Raw genomic sequence first — 18,499 nt, 5'->3', positions numbered from 1 at the left:
CCATGGAGCATTCATGGTGCATCCAACCCGATCTCACAGGATCATACACAAAAGTCCAGCTATAGAGCAGCTTCCGAGGGCCGCCGTAAAACTCCATTGGGGTCAACGAGTGCCTCGGCGGCGGCTTTCCAGGTCGGCCGTTCACCAATTCAAGAGGCCCCATACCTTCCTTGCGGATTAGAGAAGATCGGGAATGGTATTTTAAGGGGAGATTCAAGGACCGAGTCACATCAATCTAGCCATGCAACGGGCTCCCACCCTCCGACAATGGGCTTTCTTTCTGGAAGTCAGAATAAGTGGGAGCGCCCTGCTTTTAACGACCACAACCTAGGCGACTCAGACGATTACGATGTAGAGCTAGCTAGACCCCAGCATGTACGAAGTCCTAAGATACATCGAAGTATGGAGGCTGTCATCTGCCAAAGGCTCGACACGCCGGCCATCCAGGTTCCACCGAGAGCGCCTGAGATAGTAAGACTTTCTACACCGGAGCTCGAGCCTTTATCACCATTATATCCATCATTCTGTGCCTGTTGCCCCAACCCAGAGGGCCCAAAAAGCACGAGAAGTCGAAAGGACAAGATGGACAACCAATGTGAGTTACTTACCAATTTTCTTCGACTAGGTTACCTGACGGATGTACAGTGAGTGATGCGAGGGCATATATAGCTAGAATGACGCAGGCTCCACAGTATAGGCCATCTGGAGTCTAGGAGACTTGAACAGGAGTGGAGGGATCTCTTTAACAGCTGATATAGCACGAAGTCGACTCACTGTATTGATTCAAAGAAAAGCTCCATTGTAATGACCCCAGATGTATCTATAATGTTTTGTCCACGCCTGGATATGCTACGTTCTTTATCTATTCCCGGGCTCAGGAGCCTAAGGAAAAGACTCACTCAATGCACTCATTCACTTATGTCTACCAACAAGAGCTATGTCTTAATACCAATTGTTATATATGAGCATTTGGTACACTGTTAGACAGCCGCCATTCTCTCCTCTCAGAAGTGCACAGAGCGGCCATTGCGTCAGTAATGATAGGCCAGGCATTCCACGAACCACATCCCCACTGACACTTGCCCATACTTCTGGCATCATAACCGACATAGCGTGGCTCCGAGCTCATCTTAATCACAATACTCAGAATATGGGACTGTCATGGCCCCCAGCCAGTATTCAGCTCGACGCAACAGCCTTGCTTTCTCTGCCTCGACCCGATCAGAGGAGGATTGGACCAAGATTTCAGATCTTGCCGAGCGCAGACGGGTACAAAACCGTATTGCCCAGCGTGATTTCAGTGCATAACGTGGATCATGTGTATGAGTACCCCTATCAGCCGGGCCTAATATACTACACAGGAAAGAAGCTCAAGAAACGCTTAGAAGATCTTGAGAAGAGATCCGCTACTAATAGCCCCCCTGCCGGTTCCGAGAATCAACCACAGGCACCTAAATAAGCAACTAAGAGACAGAGCGGGAAGTTAGATTCCAATGTCGCCTCTTACAAGGCACTCCAGCCTGGATCATAGTGTGTACCACCCATGAATTTCGATGAGCGGCCACATCCACCTTTACATCATGAGCGCAAGAGGTTATCCACACCGCCCTGTATGGCCCATTCCAACCTTCAACCTCGTGCGGACGAGATAGTGTTGTCGCCTCACGGACGCACCATACGCACGCCACACCATGGCTGCTTTCATTTTGCGTTTCAGGCGACTTATGGGAAGAAAGAATTTGTGGAATCTCTCAGCCTCATGACAGGTGAATGATACTGATCTAGGCAACCGCAGCCACGACCATCTAAGGAAGAATGTTCAAGTTGAGACTACTTAACTTGCTGCCGTCTAGTCTATTGCTGGCTCGATCGTTTGAGAACCTCGCGAATGTTGCCTCGAGCCTGATTAAAGAGTCCTTCCTCAACGTAGACAAAGCGGCGTATGGCTCTACTAAGCGAAACTCTCTTTTTTGGAAGCTAATCATAAGTATTCCGGGTTTTATGGGGTTTCTTCTCTAACCAGTCAGGAGGATTGGAGATTTTGCCCTGTCGCGATCAGCACTCAGGCCTCCACCGTAATGAAATCACCTGAACGTTGCATGTGGACCTCTACTTTCACTGTCGAAGTGGCCAAAAAAAAATGAAGAAGAGGCAAACTCGAGACAAAGCAGTAGGATTGTAGGATGGGTGAGTACCAGGCTTCTACATCGGGCGGGTGCGTCGGGCGCCACCATGGCGCCCGATCGGCGATCGGGTAGTGGAGTCATCACCACCGCCCGCCCGACGGGCGGGCGAAAGTTTCTGGTGTTGATCGCCCGTCGGGCGGGCAGTACCCCTACCCGGCGATCTCGGCGATATCGTCGGGTGGTATCTGCACACGTAGGAAAATATCGGGGCCCCACTACTTATACTTACCGAAAGCGGTAAGAGTGAGGCTGGATGATCCAGTATATTGAATCTCACGATACTAGATTTGGTGTTTACTTAAGCCACCACCCCTGTTGTCACCACCTCCGTTCTTGTACTTACTCCAACCCCGTGATCATGCTATCATGCAACACCTGTTCCCATTCATGGTCCCTCGCAAAGATTCAACGGCAAGCCTGGTGTGTAGATGCCTGCCATACTCCACGATCTAATGCTCTGGCCCATGTCCACCACGTGCCGCTTCATCCGGCTCCTCATCGGTGTCATCATACGGCCTGTACTACTGAACTGACGTTCCGTTTCAGCCGTAGATGAAGGTATCGTCAGTAGATCAGTGGCCATATACGACAGCCTAGGATACTGTAGTTGCCCAACCTCCTGCCACCATTTCAAGGGGTCGTATTTGTATACACGTAGATGGCACGGCGGTTCGGCGAGATATCTTGCTAACTCGTCATCCACCTCTTTAAGGGAGTCTGTAGCGCTCCGGCGGCAACGGCGTTTACCACCACCCACAGTTGCCTTTTGACTAGGCAGCCCGTCGTCTAACGCCCTCTTTTGTGAGTATACTATCCTTCGGCCAACGAAATCAAGATCATCGTCGTCGGGGGAGTTAGCCACCGCAATTTCCTCTTGCGGCAACACACTACCAATATATTAGCCACGGCCACGCTTGATTTCGAAAGCGATCAACTCACCGATTCGCGTATTCAGTTTCCCATAGACCACGCAGCGTTTTGGATATATCTCTTCTCCATTCTGTTACCTGGCGGCACGGTAACTGGGTCCATAAGTCATCTAGCTGTTTCATTTTCCGACAAGGGTGTAGAAAATAACAGATGCGTAGTACGCTAAGGAGGTCATGTTGATATAGTAGGTATTGAGCTTTTCCCACCCAAGTTTGATATAAACTCGAAAAACCTGCCTCGTGTTGTGATCAAGCCCTTCGAATAAATCAACGAAACTCCGGCCGTCGTCTTGTAACACTGACCCCTTCATAGCCTCTTCAAGATGATCAAGCAGCAACTCGACTTGAGGAAAAATACTCGTGGAGGGCTGTCTACCAACAAGAGCTATGTCCAAATACCAATTATTATCTGTGAGCATTTGGTACTGTAAGCGTGGTAAGGTCTGAGATGGCTGAGGTTCAAAGCTACGATCTTCGGATCTTCTATTCTCATGCTTTATAGACAGGTCTTTAGTACTGGAAGCATACCGATTCATTTTCTGCACATCAGGTTCTAGGCCGCAGCACCTAATTACGCTATAGAAGGAAGAGTTTAGACATCATCTATACACAGCCTCTACTATATAAGCTTCGTACAGCATCGGTCATCAAGGTGCCTCGCTTTTTAACGACGAGATTCTTGGCAGCGATATGCCTGAGCAGTAGCACAACCACTTGTGGCTGACGTGCTCAGCCACCCCCTAATCTGGTTCTTCCTCGAATACGGCGTAGCTTTCTTTTATAACTAGAAGCAATTCGTAAGCAAGCAGCTCATCTACAGCCGCCGCCAGTTCCGGGCTTTCTACAACGTTGTAATGGACTAATGTGGCGTGAGTTCTGAATCCGATGCGCTGGTCCTTTATCCAGCAGGTGCATCGTCTATCCTGGTCAATTTACATTCATTTACGAGCCATATAAGCAGAAACAAGATCGAATAGGGCAGGACCAAGTTTGAGTCGGCAATACTGCTCCCCCGCACTCGAGCTTTCCCCAGCACCGCTTCCGGCCAAGCACCGCTTTGTATCTAGCTAGAGAGCTTTGCTCTCGTTTCTACGGGAAACAAAGCTTCCCTTTTGCAACTTCTCTGAAAATGCTGCGCATGGACAGCAAGTTGAGCGATGGAATTTCTGGGTTGTACTCTCCTGGTTGAAATGGAGCAAGCCCTCATTAGGGCTAGGTTTGTCTCAATGTCTGTCATAGCTAGATAGCTACATACGGACAATCGAAAAGCTACAGAAGCAGAGGCAGCCCATCTGACGCCGAGTTGAATGCATCAGATACAGTACAGATGAAGACCTCAAGTAGTCTCTCGAAGCGGACGCGTCCAACTGTTTTGACTCAACGGGTGTAGTGGAGCTCATTTCATATGTGGCCATGGTGGTCGGGGCTGCATCGTTTCTGGCGCTACGCTATATCGGGCGTGCGTCCAAGTGGCAGCCAGATACAGATATCCTCGGCTGGTCCGCTGCTGTTCTGTTCCAGAACCCATTTTGGCGAGAATGATTTCTGGCCCAGTTCGATTCGGCGCCTTGGCGTTGTGCAGCCCAATTGAGGCTGATTCCGATCCTAGGTATATAGAGCATAAATAGAAGGAGTTGGCTGGACGATACTGGACAACGGCGAATCGAACGGCTACGTCAAAACAGCACTTGGGAGGATATGTATTTCAGACTTTACGGTGCGCAGGGGTCCGATACTGCACTCAACTCCAGTTTCGCTTCAAGGGTAATATGTGCTTCGGTGCGAGGCTATTTCAGGTGGCATGTGGCTACGTTTTGCGCCCCTAACAGTTATGTTGGTGAAAGGAAAGAAAATGCCAATTCTGTGGCTGGCTAACAAATATGGAATATGGAGAGTCGCATCCAATTCCTACTCCAGATCAAGCTGGTGAACCCCTTGAGAACCAGCTAGTGCGAGATCGGGATCATGTTTTGGATCCGGATAATATGACAGGGCCCATGACTGAGCTGCCTGAGCTGCCTGAGCCACCGACTGAGCATGTTGAATTAATTCTATTCTGTCACAAAACTATGTTTTTCAGACACAGCCTCCAAGCTACATGTGTTTTGGGAATCCAGTAGACTACCAGGTCATAATCTTCAAGGGCTTTATAGTGGCACTATCATTGCTGGACATTCAGCACATAGGAAAGAACAGTGAATGGTAACAGCGAGGGAGCCTCGTGAAGATAGGCATGCATGGGAATATTTGGGGTGCTTGACTGACGTTCAAATACTTTCACTTGTTCTGATTTCCTGAACGGGTAATTTTCAGATGTAATCGATATCGTCAGGCAGTGCCACCAGCCCGTTTTGCAACCATTTATATTTCCTACCTAGGACGATGCCCCTGACGGGTATGTGTCCCACAATGCGTCTTACAGCAGAGCCTGATCGCATTCTATTTTTTCTCCTCTCCCTGTTCTTTGATTTCGGTATCAAACCAGCTACGCCTTTGAGCGTAGAGCTTCAATTTAGTTAAGTCACCAATTTACACGAAGGCCTAGAAGATTGATATTCCTTGGTCTCATGAGCATCAATGGGATTCATCTAGCCGAAGTACATCGTGGCGAAGCTCGTAAAGAACGTATTGCACCCACCACGTCTGTAAGAACCAAATGCCCAACGAACGTCCCGACATTCTGATACACAATTATGGTTCCAAAGGCTGGGGGCTCAAGTCAACACAAATGATTCCGAGCGGCACCTTCGTATGTCAATACCTCGGTAAGACCTTGAACGAGGCCGCCGTTAGGGAACAAGGCGAAAACAACTATCTCTTGCGGCTCGGAGACATTTTCATTGACGCAAAACGGCAAGGCAATCAGGCTCGGTTCTTGAACCACTCCTGCGATCCCAATTGTGACTTACTGAAAAGGAACGATGGGGACCAACCTTGTGCTGTCATCATCACAAATAGAGAAATACCTCCAGGTAACGAACTTACTATCAACTATCGCTGGGATTCAGACGTCGAATGCCACTGTGGAGCTCTAAACTGTACAAAATTCATTAGAAGACCACAAAAGGGGCGAAGCCAGGACAGACCAACCCGAGAAACTGGCAACCTGCTCGGATCCGGCCAGAAAAGGCAACTTTCTCCACCGCCCAATGAAACTCCCAGCAAAAGATCAAGACTAGCTCCATGGGATGTGACTTCCCCAGGGCTGGCAGCGGCTGTTTCTTCAACGGATGGTGGCAAGTCTTTAGCCTTGAACGTCGGAGGATTACCGAACAACGGAGGTAGTAGAAACTACCATCAGTCAGGAATTCGATGGCATAAAGCACGATGTGAAGATCTGATCCCTTCAAGTCGATCAGATTATAGCTCGCCCCTTACAGACTCTTTTCGCAGTCAGTGTTTCGAGATACAGCAGTTATTGAATTGCAACTTGTCGAAGATCCAGCAGCGCTGTATTGAGCGACAAGAGCTTCGCAACAGTGGCATGACTTCAAAAACTACTGGTAAATCAGCCCCAACCACCCAGCTTGAAGAGCTCCCCGCCAATATCCATGACCCCATCCCCGTCACTTCACGCACCACCACACTCAACCTTGGTGTAGTCTCGTCCGCCAGCAAGAAAACTCCGCCTCCCTTACGCGAGGTATTCGGGGTCGAAGGAGTTCGGTTGGTCCCTGACAACCGGGAGAGCGATGATCGAAGCTCAGTCTCGTCCGGTGAGTTGATAAACGAACCGGACGGCGTACCAGCTTCAGAGACTATGATTCGCCGAGTTATCCACCTCTTTGGACGGATAAACCGTGAGAGGCACTCCCGTGGCAATATTGAGCCTGAATATAATCGGATTTTAGCTTACCTTAAAGGGGCGCCTCTCGATTGGTCTATGGACGACTGGGCTCGGATACTTCAGGTAGACATGATGTCCTCCAGTTTGCAGTCCATCCTGCGGATGATGGCATGGATAGGCTTCGCAAGATCAAACGTTTCTAAGGAGATGCTGGAGACTTTTTATTCCAATGGGGAAATTGCATCGAAGCTAACTAAGCTAAGATGGCTATCTAAAGGGGAGGTTTGGTTGGGTCACGTTAACAAGTTGGGCGTTGGCGTCCTGCTATCGATGGAGATGGGAAGGTACGACCACCAACACGGCCAGCGTAATATCCATACTCACAGGATACACAGGATATTTCAGCAGCCCATAAAGGAAGGTGAACTGTGCATTGGTCAACGAGAGCCTGCTATTCTTTTGTGTCTCGAAGCACAGATCCACCGTATTGTGGACAACGATGGTCCAGACGTTCTGACGTTTCTACAGTCGCTAAAGGAGCATTCAGCTTTAGAAGACAGACGCTTAGAGACCGTGAAGATGGAGTACGACAAAGGAAAGGTGAGTGTGCTATCTTGTGCTGCAATGTGGAAGAATTAACACTTTGCTAGAATTTGACGTTGCCGCGTCAGAATGACTCTAAACCTCAAGAACTACTGCCTCGAGCAAAATCTTTTCGATGCGACTTCGACGGTTGCAGTAAAGTTTTCCGCCGTCAACCTGACCTAGATCGACACGTGAAGAATGTTCATAACGAAGTGCAAACTCTCATAATCTGCGACTATAAGAAATGCACGCATCCTGGATTTGGCAGAAAGGACCATTTCAGAGAACATTTGCGTGATTACCATAAAGAAGACCTAATTCCTAAGAAGAAGGAAGACGAAAAATGGTGGGAAGCATGGTGGGAAAAACGAATCTGCAAAGATCAGTGGTTTAGGTGCAACCAATGCCTCGAACGTCGAAAAGTGGCCAGTGGTTGGGTCTGCCTCAAATGCCAACTCCAGTGCGACAAGAGGAGACGGGAACGTCGAGAGACGGCCATCCAAGACTCGACTCATGCGACATAGATAAGTCTGTTTGGAGGGAGCTGAAAGGTTTGGATTAGTTTCGGTACTTGGAACTGGCGCCTGGCACTTCCATCACTAAGGTTTACTTCATTCGTTCGATGACTAGTCACGATGCATTGTAAGGACGTCAAGTAATGAAGAGAATAATGCGAAACGTCGACAAACTATTATCTTTGACGTATAACAGGGCCGCTCCAGGAACACTACAAGGCTTCGGCATGCTGCTGCTAGCTATTGGAGCGAGAGACAGAAAAAGCCAGACAGGCTCAGCGATGGATGGGTCTGTTCGATGCAGAACAATGCAACCGATGCACCCAGCGGTCAGACAGAGGCTTTTGCAAGCACTATTTTCAGCTATCGGGCAACTATTACGCACTGCTATCTCAGTACATCTGCTGCAGGGCGTAATTTATTGGTATTGCTCCCTTTCTGGGCCCTGGTTTGCATTGTCACACGGCTGTGCACTGCGACCGACTCCCCAAAGCAAGCGCTTCCAAGTAGGCCCAACGCTTTGAAGCTAGGCTCCACGCTTTGGTAACGGAGAAACATGAAGAAACAACCAGGCTGGCTCCAATGTTGCGCACAGGGCTTCTCGATGCAGCACAGCTCAATTCATGTAGCCAACGGCCAGGACATGACAACAACAAACTCTACTACTGGCGCTGAGAGAAAAAGCAAACAACCTAGGCTTTGGTACTCCCAGCGCGCACGAGCACATCTGCGCCCAGGGGTTGCGATCAGCGTCATGACGGGAGCAGGGATTGGTCGTGGAGCACTTTGCGCGTAGTAAGTGGAAAGAGTAGCCAATCAGCTTACATCGTTTGCTCTTGCACCCCACATTGTACGCGGGGTTTTGTGAGCAGTCTCTAGCAGAGCGCGAAATAAATGAGCCGAGTTTGGATTCACCGGTGCTGGAGCGTCCTCTCGTTCGGCTTGCAGACAAAGAAGCGGTGGCCGCCAGGGTTGGGCATGCCTCACGAGTGCACTGGGACGAAAGACAGCCCGTGCCAGGCTGGCGCCAGGGATGTGTGTAGGGCTACTCAATGCAGGACAACCCAACCCATGCAGCCAACAGTCAGGGCAGGGCCCTTCGCGAACACTGCCCACCGCTCTCGGGCGACTGTCACGCAGTGCTATCACCATAATTTGCCTCCAGAACCAATCGCTTCCAAACCGGCTGAGAAAGGTGGCCACCCAGGCTTCGTGCCGTCGATTACCAAGATCAGCTTGAACCAGTACCGTCTATGCCTGCTATTCGCAGTCGGGAGACAAGCACCGCCGGCGGATATGAAGTAGTACTGTGCAGTCCCTGTGTCTGCGTCGCCAACAAGGCTGGAAGTCCTCCACCAACCCCGGAGCCTCCTTTCCGGGGTCCCCGTGCGTTCCTGCAGGGCGTGGGTGGTTGGTGTTGCTGCCTTTCTGAACCCTGGTCTGCATGGTCACGGCCGTGCACCGCCAGGTAGCCCTCAGCCAGGACGTGACAACAACAAACGCTGCTACTGGCGGTGAGACAACAGTAACCAACCTAGCTCTCGATACTCCCAGCGCGCCCGCGAGGAGGGCGGCGAACCACAAGACAATAAGGTTTCGCCAGATGCGCTACAGAATTTACGCCTCCGTTTGGCGGTTTGGCGAGTCTCCTGATGTCTCATTAAGCTTCTTTAGTGGGTACTCAATGAGGCCCTTTCCGAGCGTTGATAGTGGTGGCGTTCCTACACCCCTTGCATGACCGTTGGAGGCTGCCGATACATATTGCCGGTCGTGTAGCACTGCCATGGCCAGCCCACCTTGTGAAGTGCAACATGGCCACTACAGGTATCAGTATACACAAGACGCGACTGTGACGATTCGGCACAATGACCAGACTGACAGGCTTGTCTGCGGGTAGGGGAGGGCAGGGCCCTCTGTATATCATGCAAAGTGTTAAATCCGATGCTCGTTGAGATCATTGCCCACTGCTGTCGGGCGGTTGTTCCTTATTGTCCGGGCGTAGGTGATCTACACCTTCAACCAATCGCTTGCGGAAATTCACAACGAGGTCACCGGTGCCAGGGCCCGCGTTTCGATGCCGTTCTCATTGGCCTGGGGCCGTGATAGCAATAGTTCCTGACAGTCAAAATGCACACCGAAGGAAGCACACCGCGAAATCTACGATGAACTACATAATGGCATTCGAGCCTTTCCACCAACGCTCGTGGGCCAAAATCAGGGAAGTCAACTCACACACTTTCCTGAATGGCCTGCCTGACTTCAAGCAACATATTTCACATCCGTTGATTCGAATATGGAGTCTGGACCGCCCGAGGCCAAACGACCTCGTCTCACAGCTGTCGGTCCGTCGCACTGGCAGCAACTTCCTCAACCTCAACCAACCAATCCTCCTCCACCGCACTCTGCTGGCCCTCATCATCTCCAATTACCTCCACCGCAGTACCAGCCGCCTCCTCCTCACCATCATCCATTTCTCTCGTCCCGGCGAGCTGCCACACAACCCGGTGCAAGCCCAGCTTGACGAGCGCCGTTATCATGAGCCAGATCGATTTGCGCCACCTCCAATACAGGATCACCATCGACATCCTCCTCGCCAGCGCATATCCCGCCACCGTATCACCAGTACTCCAGAGAGCCTCTTGTGAAACCTGACCCTGCCCAAGAAGACATGACCCTCCCCCAGCTGCGCCGACCGAACTCGACTGGTAATGCGCCAGATGGTCTACCACCCACACCTCACCAGATGCCTCACCCAAATCACCAACAAGACGACCACCGAAGGCCCCCGAGTTTCGATAACGGCCCACAGTATCCTCAGTCGCCTGCCATGTACCGGCCGCCTGGAGCCTACACGCCTGCCCCTCCAACACCAGTCCAGCTTCCTGGCCACTATGAGCCTCAAAACCACGGCTATGGATATCATGCGCCGAGTCCAGAGGTGGCATACCCAGCCCCAGTTGCCATTGCGACTAAGAGAAAGGCGCAACGTGCTTCGCAGGTAAGCATCCAAGCTATTATCATACCTATACATTCCACTAACAACTCATGCTGTAGGCTTGTGATAGCTGCCGGCAACTGAAAGCTAAATGCGACGAGCTGAAGCCATGCAAGAATTGCAAGGAAAAAGGTATCCAATGCAATTACCGAGAGCCTCCTGCAAAGCAGTAAGTTTCTATTACCTAGCCGGTCAGTGTTGTTACTGTTGTTGACATGATGACAGGCCCGATAAAGTGAGCGCAGATATCTTGGAGATACTGCAAAGCCTCAAGGCGCAAACGACTTCGATTGATGAACGTATGTCAAGGATGGACAGTCGGGTGAATAGCAACTTGAAGCGGATGGACAAAAAGATCGACAGGGCATTAACAAATGGAGGTTCACTCGAGAACGTCAAGATGGAATCGGTTGAGGACAACCACGACTTGGCACAATCGCCTGGAGACAACGACTCTCAAGACGAGCTGGAGGGCGGCGAGGACGAGATTCAATCCGACAGAGAAACGAACGGAGAGCCGGCAATGACGAAGGAAGCCGCCGACCAGGTCTTCCAGCAAGCCAACGAGATCGAGATAGAGCAGGAACCAGAACCGCCTGTTGATCCCGGAAAGCCGTCAATGCCCGCCAACCACACGACTCTGGCCGGCTTGCTTCTGAAGTGGCCCTCAATCGCAAAATTGGTGGAGTCCACTCTGCAAACCGAAAAGATTCAGCACGTCAATGAGTTTCCCATTCGGCAAGAGCAACAGCGTGGCTTACTTCGTGTTCATGGCAAGGGCGAAGGCACTGACATGGAGGTCAAGAACGTTCTTAAGGAGCCTCATTACAACGACCTCATGACTGACGTGAACGATATGGATGGACAAGGCTCTGATGCCCCAACGCCACCACCCGGCGAGAACTGGGGACAGTGTGCGCCTTTGAACGACCCCAACCTTAGCTTGTATAAGGGTGGCCCCTTGAACGTGGACGGCACTCCTGAGTTAGACCATTCTAAGGTCAGGAAGTACGTCCAGATCTTGAAGGAGCTTGATGCCCTCGTTGCAGAGCTTTCTGTATAGTCTGCCTAGGGATGAGGAGAAGCAGGCTACCAGCGCACCACCGTCTGCAAAGTTTGTAGGAGCTGGTAGTGAGCTTAGCGCTGGCATAAAACGGAAACGGTCTCTCGCAATGGGTACCATAGCCTACCCAGTTAGTAGGCCTCATGCCATTACTTTTAAAATCCCACTGCTAACTCCTAGTTCAGGCCTTAAACAGTGGCCAACAGCTGGAAGATAAACAGGACGAGCTGAAGCTGTGTAAGGAATTTGAAGAGAAAGCCATTCAATGCAACTACCAAGAGCCTCCTGCAAAATAGTAAGATCACTAGCTGTAGCGCAGCCCGTATTACTACTGATCGAAAGACAGACCCAATAAAGTCGACGCGGACATCTTGCGATGTATGCAAAGCCCCAAGGCGCAGATTATTTCGATGGATGATCGCATGATAAGAATGGACAAGGAGATGGACAGCAACCTGAAGGCCGTGGAGGAAAAAATGGATCGGCTCCTACCTTGGAGTTCACTCGGGGATGGCAAGATAGAATTGGCTGAGAGCAATGATGGCTTGGCGCTATCACCTGGAAAGAATGAGGGGGAAAGGACGAAATCCAATCCAACAGAGAAATCAACGGAGAGCCAGGATTAACCTGATGTTCCTTTTATGGTTTACTCGACTAGGGCTCATTTCAAGCTTCATCATGCATTCGCTCTAAATCCACGACTTGGGTTACGCGGTATCCTGTTCCGGCTTAACCGTGTCGTCATCTTTCCTCTCAACGGGCGACCAGGTTGCTGCGATACTTCCCGCGATAATGCCGGTCATGACGGTAGGCGCGCCCAGTGCGGAATTAGAGCGCGATCTCATTGAGCGCGAGCGCTTGCGCGAATCTGGGGTTGGTGTAGGTGCCATTGACCCCACGCTGTCCTCGCGGACCGGGGTCGAGGGCGGGAACGGCATGTTTGATATTGAGTTAGATCGAGAGTGGACGGGACTCTTCGACCTGGATCTGTTAAGCAGCATCTCTCGTGGATGTTGCATGGCGAACTTCAGGTTGTTGAGTCGTCCACCCTTGATGCGTTTCAACCAGGCAAGTTCATCTCGAACTTCAGTAAACGCAGCTGGGTAGTAGTTGAATCGCTCTTCGTCCGACACGGTCAGGCCCGGGAGGCGGGGCGACTTCCGTTTGACCTGCTCCGGGACAAGGCTCGCAAGCAGACTGTCAGGAATCAATCGAATAATGGCGCCAACAGGAATGGAGAGGATTCCGAGGAAAATAGCGTATCCCCATTGAGCTCCTGTCTGTGGGGGTGATTTCTGGCCATTCATGTCAACTCGTACGATGTTGAACGCGTCGCCACCAACGAAGATGATCAAGACCTGAGCACCGCACATGAGTGTGTTGATGCCAATAAAGAACCAGTTCTGGAAGAGGCCCTCGAAGATATTGAACTTGTTATCGAGACGACGGTTGCTAAAGTCACAGTTAGTCACACGATCCAAATAAAGATCCGTTGGGAGCAATAGAAGAGGGTGATTAATACTTACTTCCACTGGTTGAAGATCTGCATCCATACAAATGTGTTGAATACGAGGGTGTTCAGTTGAGCCTTCTCGATGTTATCGTCGTAAGAGAGAATGCTAGGAGATCCGTAGTATATGAGAAGTGTGATGCCGAGCTGATAAATGGCCTGTCCGATAATCATCTTCCACATGGTAACGGAGATGATGCTTGAACCACGCGGTTCTGGCTTTCGATCTAGCACACTATCTTGAGGGGGGTCGGTAGCGAGGGCAAGAGCGGCAAGAGTGTCCATGATCAGGTTGACCCAGAGAAGCTGGACAGCAGTCAAAACGGACGATTCTTTATCGTTGGAAACAGCGGTGACAAATGTTAGGATTACGGCAGTGATGTTGACGGTAAGCTGGAACTGCAGGAAGCGTTTCACAGCATCATTGACAGCGCGACCCCACTTCAAGGCCTTGACAATACTGTTGAAGTTGTCATCCATGAGAATGATTGCAGAGGCTTCCTTGGCAACTTCAGTACCAGCAATGCCCATGGAGAAACCGACATCAGCAAGCTTCAAGGCGGGAGCATCGTTCGTACCATCACCCGTCACGGCAACAGTCTCACCCAGGTCTTTGAGGCGTCGAACCAGGATACGTTTGTCTTCGGGGCTGGAGCGGGCCAGAACTTGAAGTCGGGGATGATGGATTCTTGCTGCGTCCTTGAGAGATTACGGAATTCTGGTCCTTCCATAACAAGACCCTCGGGTTGCAGAATACCACATTCCTTTACGATTGCTTGTGCCGTCAACTTGTTATCACCAGTAACCATGCGGACCATGACACCAGCTTTCTGGCAGCTCAGGGCGGCATCGGCAACACCCTCACGAAGCGGATCTTGGATGCCGACCATCCCCAGGAAAGTCATTCTCTGGAATATGTCATCGAAGTTTACTTCGCCGCCAGTTCGTCTGGTGTTTCGCGGGGGCCACTTGTCGAGATCGCGGAACACGATGCCAATAGTTCTGAGAGATCTGGAGGCATAGCTGTCTATGAGGCCACGAACAGTTTCTGCGCTCTCCTCACTGAGAGGGACACGTGCCATGTCCTGGGAGGGGTCGCGCAACATTTCCGTGCATTTTGCCAGTAGAATCTCAGATGCTCCCTTAACGTAGAGACGGGCCTTGCCGTTGGCCAGCTGCACAACAGCACCCATGCATTTCCGGCCGGAGTCAAACGGGATTAGCTGCAAGACTTTGGCGTTAGAGCGTTCCTCGCTAACAGGGCCCATACCAAGATGCTCCTTGGCAAATGTAAGAAGGGCCGTTTCCGTTTTGGAACCGATGAAGGTCTTCACGCCATCAACATCGCCTTCAAATGCGGTCGAGTTAAGAGTGATTGATTTCAGGAGCAAATCCTTGACTTCCTGCCCAAGAGAGTTCACAAGCTCCTTAGCGGTAGGGCTAGTGGTGGAGTTGTCGCTATCGCCGCCGAAGCGGTGACTGGTTCCAACTGTTCCAGATACGACCTGCATTTTATTCTGCGTAAGGGTTCCGGTCTTGTCTGAGCAGATCGTGGTAGCGTTACCCATGACCTCGCAAGCCTTCAGGTGCCGCACGAGGTTGTTCTCTCGAAGCATACGAGTTGTTGCAAACGCCAGAGCAAGTGTGACAGCGAGAGGGAGACCTTCAGGGACAGCGACGACGATGATTGTCACAACGACAATGAAGATGTTCAAAAAGTTTTGGCCCTTTTCCGCAGGCGTGGCAGGGTTGTGAGGCAGTACCACGAGGAACTTGATGAACAGGACGAGAAACAGCAGTATACCAGCAGCACCGCCAAGTTTGGCGATATATTCGGCAATGACGTTGAGCTTGGACTGGAGAGGCGTGATCTCTGGATCTTCATCCAAAGCCATCATGGTCTTTCCGTAGCTGGAATAAATGCCAGTGGACGTAGCCAAAAATGTACCAGCTCCTTCCATAACTCGTGCTCCAGATTGAATGAATGGATCTGCCTTCTTCAGATTTTCGCCGTTTTCGATAGCAGCATAGACCTCGTCGCCACCTCGCTTCTTGATGATGTCGGATTCACCAGTTGCTTGGGACTCATCGCACTTGACATTGTAGCCCTGGATCAGAATACCGTCGACAGGAATCAGGTCACCGGGTTCAAGGTGCACGACGTCTCCGGCCATGATGTCGAATACGGAAACTTCGACGGTCTGTCCCGATCGCACAGCCCTCACGACTCGATCTTGCTTCTTTTTGTTGAGTTTGGCAAACTGGCGCCCCTTTTGCCAATCGTTCAAAGATCCAACGAGTACAACAATAACGATAGCCACAATAATGGCGACACCTTCAACCCATTCAACTCCTGGATGCTCGGGGTCGTGTGCGGTACCGAAGGTTTGATATAAGCCGATGGCCAGGGATACAACAGCGGCAACAGAAAGAAGAATCAGAACTTTATCGTTGTACGTGATCCATACGAGCTGTAAAAAGCTCTTGCCCTTCTTCTCGGGAATCCTGTTGTCGCCATAAACACGCTTGCGGTCGGAGAATGCATCGTTGATTTCGTGGCCGGCCGTGTTGGTTCTGCCGACAGGCGTCTTGGGGCTTGGACTCTCCACTCCTTCTGTCGTCAACTTTACGTCCTTTTTGGCCACATCCTGTAACGATACAGAACCATCCAAATTCTTTTCATCTACACTCAAGCCTGTGTCCCGGTTGGTGCGAAGGCCCTTCTCCATGCCAGAAAGACCACCGAGGGCATAGAACGCAGCCAACGACTTCGGGTTGAACATTTTGGTGAGCTGTCCCGGACTATACGCAAAGGGATTGTTTTTCACTTCGAAGTCAGCTTCCCTGCCTGCGTCTGGCTTTAGAGCATCCGCATCCTTCATGATTTCGTCGTTGTTGGCGTCGTCCGCCATACCACCAATCTTCTCGCCTCTGTCGGGTTGCCACGATGCCGTCTGTGCCACCGTCTCGCCCTCGTAAGAAGCAGAAGCGATAGATCTGTTGCCATCCTCACTGTCTACCGAGTTCTGCCTTGATTTGTAATTGTTGGGCACCGCCAGGAAATTCTGGACACGGTCGTTCCCCCTCGAGGTGACAGGGCTGGAGACATTATGGGGGCTTTGGGGCCGGCTGTTGTCGCTGTCGAAAGATCGGGAACCCTGGTAATCCGAAGTCGCAGAGGCCCCGGAAGGTTGCCGTTGAGGCATAGCGGTCGAAGCCGTCCAGCTGTGGTTCAATGGGTTTGCGGTTGATGTAGGACTCGCGGTGTCGTCGGTGGGAGAGATAGGAGAATGACGATGAGGTGCAGCAGCCGTGGGATCCGGGTTATCATCTTGCGATGCGCCAACTGCTGTGGTATCTATGGTGATGGTCGGGGCCCGGGGTCGTCGGGGTGTCGCCACGTCCTGGTTGGTAGAGTCGGCCATATTTGCGAATGGCTGGGTCTAGAGACGATATGGGAAATGAGAGAATTCCAGATGTCGGGCGTGGAATGCGTCTGCCTCCTCTTATGGCTGTCCGGTCACTCTCTCGTTTGCCGCGTTTAACATAGCCTTCCTAGGGTACTGCCTTCGTAAAGATGCCAGCAAACCTTCCATAAGCGATTGCGTAGTAACGTGTTGTTGGGCCTCAAGTTTGAATAACAACAACAAATGATGCTATGATTAGGGACTGCGAGAAATGTGAAATGCTCAGGTAGGCCGGTTGGCAGAAGATGGGAAAACAACAGGTCGAGGGGAAACAATCCAAGGTATGTATAATGTATGTTAGGTCAAATAAAGAGAGGACGGCAGGCGAAGGTGCTGTACGGGTGCCGGTACCAGCAAGTACATGGGATGTATTGATTCAGGCCAATCCGATCTCTAGCAGCAAGGAAGTGCGGTCGGTCGAGGGGCAGTGCAAACAAGCAGTGCAACAAACACCACGTTTTGCAAAGAGGGAGTTTCTGAATGGAGCAACCTTTGCTTATCCATACTCTAAACTAGTGGTTGGTTTCTCTCTACCATGTTATCCCTCCCGCTTCTTTTCCTGTGAGACTTGGTCTACCGTAGTTCCATGTCAGGTTTATCGCTTCCCTAAATAGCTGGCCCGAGTTTCTGCTTGCGCTGCATACGTGGTGGATCTGGTCAAGGATTGTGTTTCGTTGGAGCCAGTTGTACAAGTAACTCAAACAGAACATTCCACACTGTGATTGATACCATCGGTGTCCAAACTTAAGACACCCGCGAAAAGAGTTGTCAAAACGGGGATGATCAATATCATTTTGACTAGGCCCCAAAGAATCTTTGTATTGGGAGGTTATGTACTCTCCTGGATGAAATAGCCCAGTGCTTGCTGCCTTGCTAATTATACAGACCGACCACAGTCCAGGGTACCACAGCCTCTTCCCCCGATGGGCGCACGCCCCTTTACTTCATTGAAAGCACTAGCTGCGCATGCATGGCTTTATCTCAGACGGAGTGGTACTACGCACACAGTTGCTTGCATGTGTATGCACAGGCGGCAAAAGCGCGGTGAAGCTGTATGAGGCCCGTATGGAAATCGTATTATGAGTTATGGTGTGGCGCGAGAAACGAGCACGTGGGACCCATTAAGCCCTACGTATCTCTGACTTCTCTCCTAGGAGCTGGCAAGTACGCACATCAGGCAGACTAAAGATAGAGTACAGGTAAAAAAGGAAAAAGAAGAAAAGAAAACAATAGGAGACCATAACAGCAGTCTAGTCCCCACGGGCATGTCGCCATGTAGGCCAGTCTAGTGATGCTCCATTGATTGTGGCAGTGTGAGCTCCGTAGCTGAGTGGTTGTGGGTGACCGCCACGACCTGACGACCTCTTCCCTGCCCTTGAAGATGTCGTCGAATTTGTAGAACAGCACGTGTTCCTCTTCAGGCAGGTTGTTGATGTCGATCGATGCGAACTTCTCCATCGTT

The 18,499-nt window shown here is 51.0% G+C and overlaps 4 protein-coding genes across 4 annotated transcripts; 2 read left to right on the top strand and 2 right to left on the bottom strand.

Moving 5' to 3' along the window:
* Positions 1-2,202: 2,202 nt before the first annotated feature.
* On the bottom strand, positions 2,203-2,546 carry PG994_015281 (uncharacterized protein; the record flags this gene model as incomplete). The annotated part of the gene is made up of 2 exons (XM_066866688.1): positions 2,203-2,371; positions 2,530-2,546. 2 exons carry the CDS (start codon positions 2,544-2,546, stop codon positions 2,203-2,205), a joined length of 186 nt encoding a protein of 61 aa, XP_066707602.1.
* Positions 2,547-5,771: 3,225 nt separating this feature from the next.
* PG994_015280 (uncharacterized protein) lies at positions 5,772-8,011 on the top strand (the record flags this gene model as incomplete). The annotated part of the gene is made up of 4 exons (XM_066866687.1): positions 5,772-6,915; positions 6,967-7,246; positions 7,298-7,502; positions 7,553-8,011. The coding sequence occupies 4 exons, from the start codon at positions 5,772-5,774 to the stop codon at positions 8,009-8,011; spliced, it is 2,088 nt and encodes a 695-aa protein (XP_066707601.1).
* A 2,165-nt stretch (positions 8,012-10,176) lies between these two features.
* On the top strand, positions 10,177-12,356 carry PG994_015279 (C6 zinc finger domain-containing protein; the record flags this gene model as incomplete). Its single annotated transcript, XM_066866686.1, has 6 exons — positions 10,177-10,615; positions 10,666-11,000; positions 11,057-11,166; positions 11,223-12,005; positions 12,070-12,190; positions 12,246-12,356. The coding sequence occupies 6 exons, from the start codon at positions 10,177-10,179 to the stop codon at positions 12,354-12,356; spliced, it is 1,899 nt and encodes a 632-aa protein (XP_066707600.1).
* Positions 12,357-12,767: 411 nt separating this feature from the next.
* On the bottom strand, positions 12,768-16,995 carry PG994_015278 (calcium p-type atpase; the record flags this gene model as incomplete). The annotated part of the gene is made up of 3 exons (XM_066866685.1): positions 12,768-13,512; positions 13,587-14,122; positions 14,176-16,995. 3 exons carry the CDS (start codon positions 16,993-16,995, stop codon positions 12,768-12,770), a joined length of 4,101 nt encoding a protein of 1,366 aa, XP_066707599.1.
* Between the last annotated feature and the right edge of the window lie 1,504 nt (positions 16,996-18,499).

This window comes from Apiospora phragmitis (assembly GCF_038363925.1).
Source record: "Apiospora phragmitis strain CBS 135458 chromosome Unknown utg000016l:1.0-887042.0:1.0-888152.0, whole genome shotgun sequence".
NCBI classification, from domain to species: Eukaryota; Fungi; Ascomycota; class Sordariomycetes; order Amphisphaeriales; family Apiosporaceae; genus Apiospora; species Apiospora phragmitis.
Note: the sequence above shows the minus strand (reverse complement) of the source record. Positions and strands in the feature narration are given on the sequence as shown.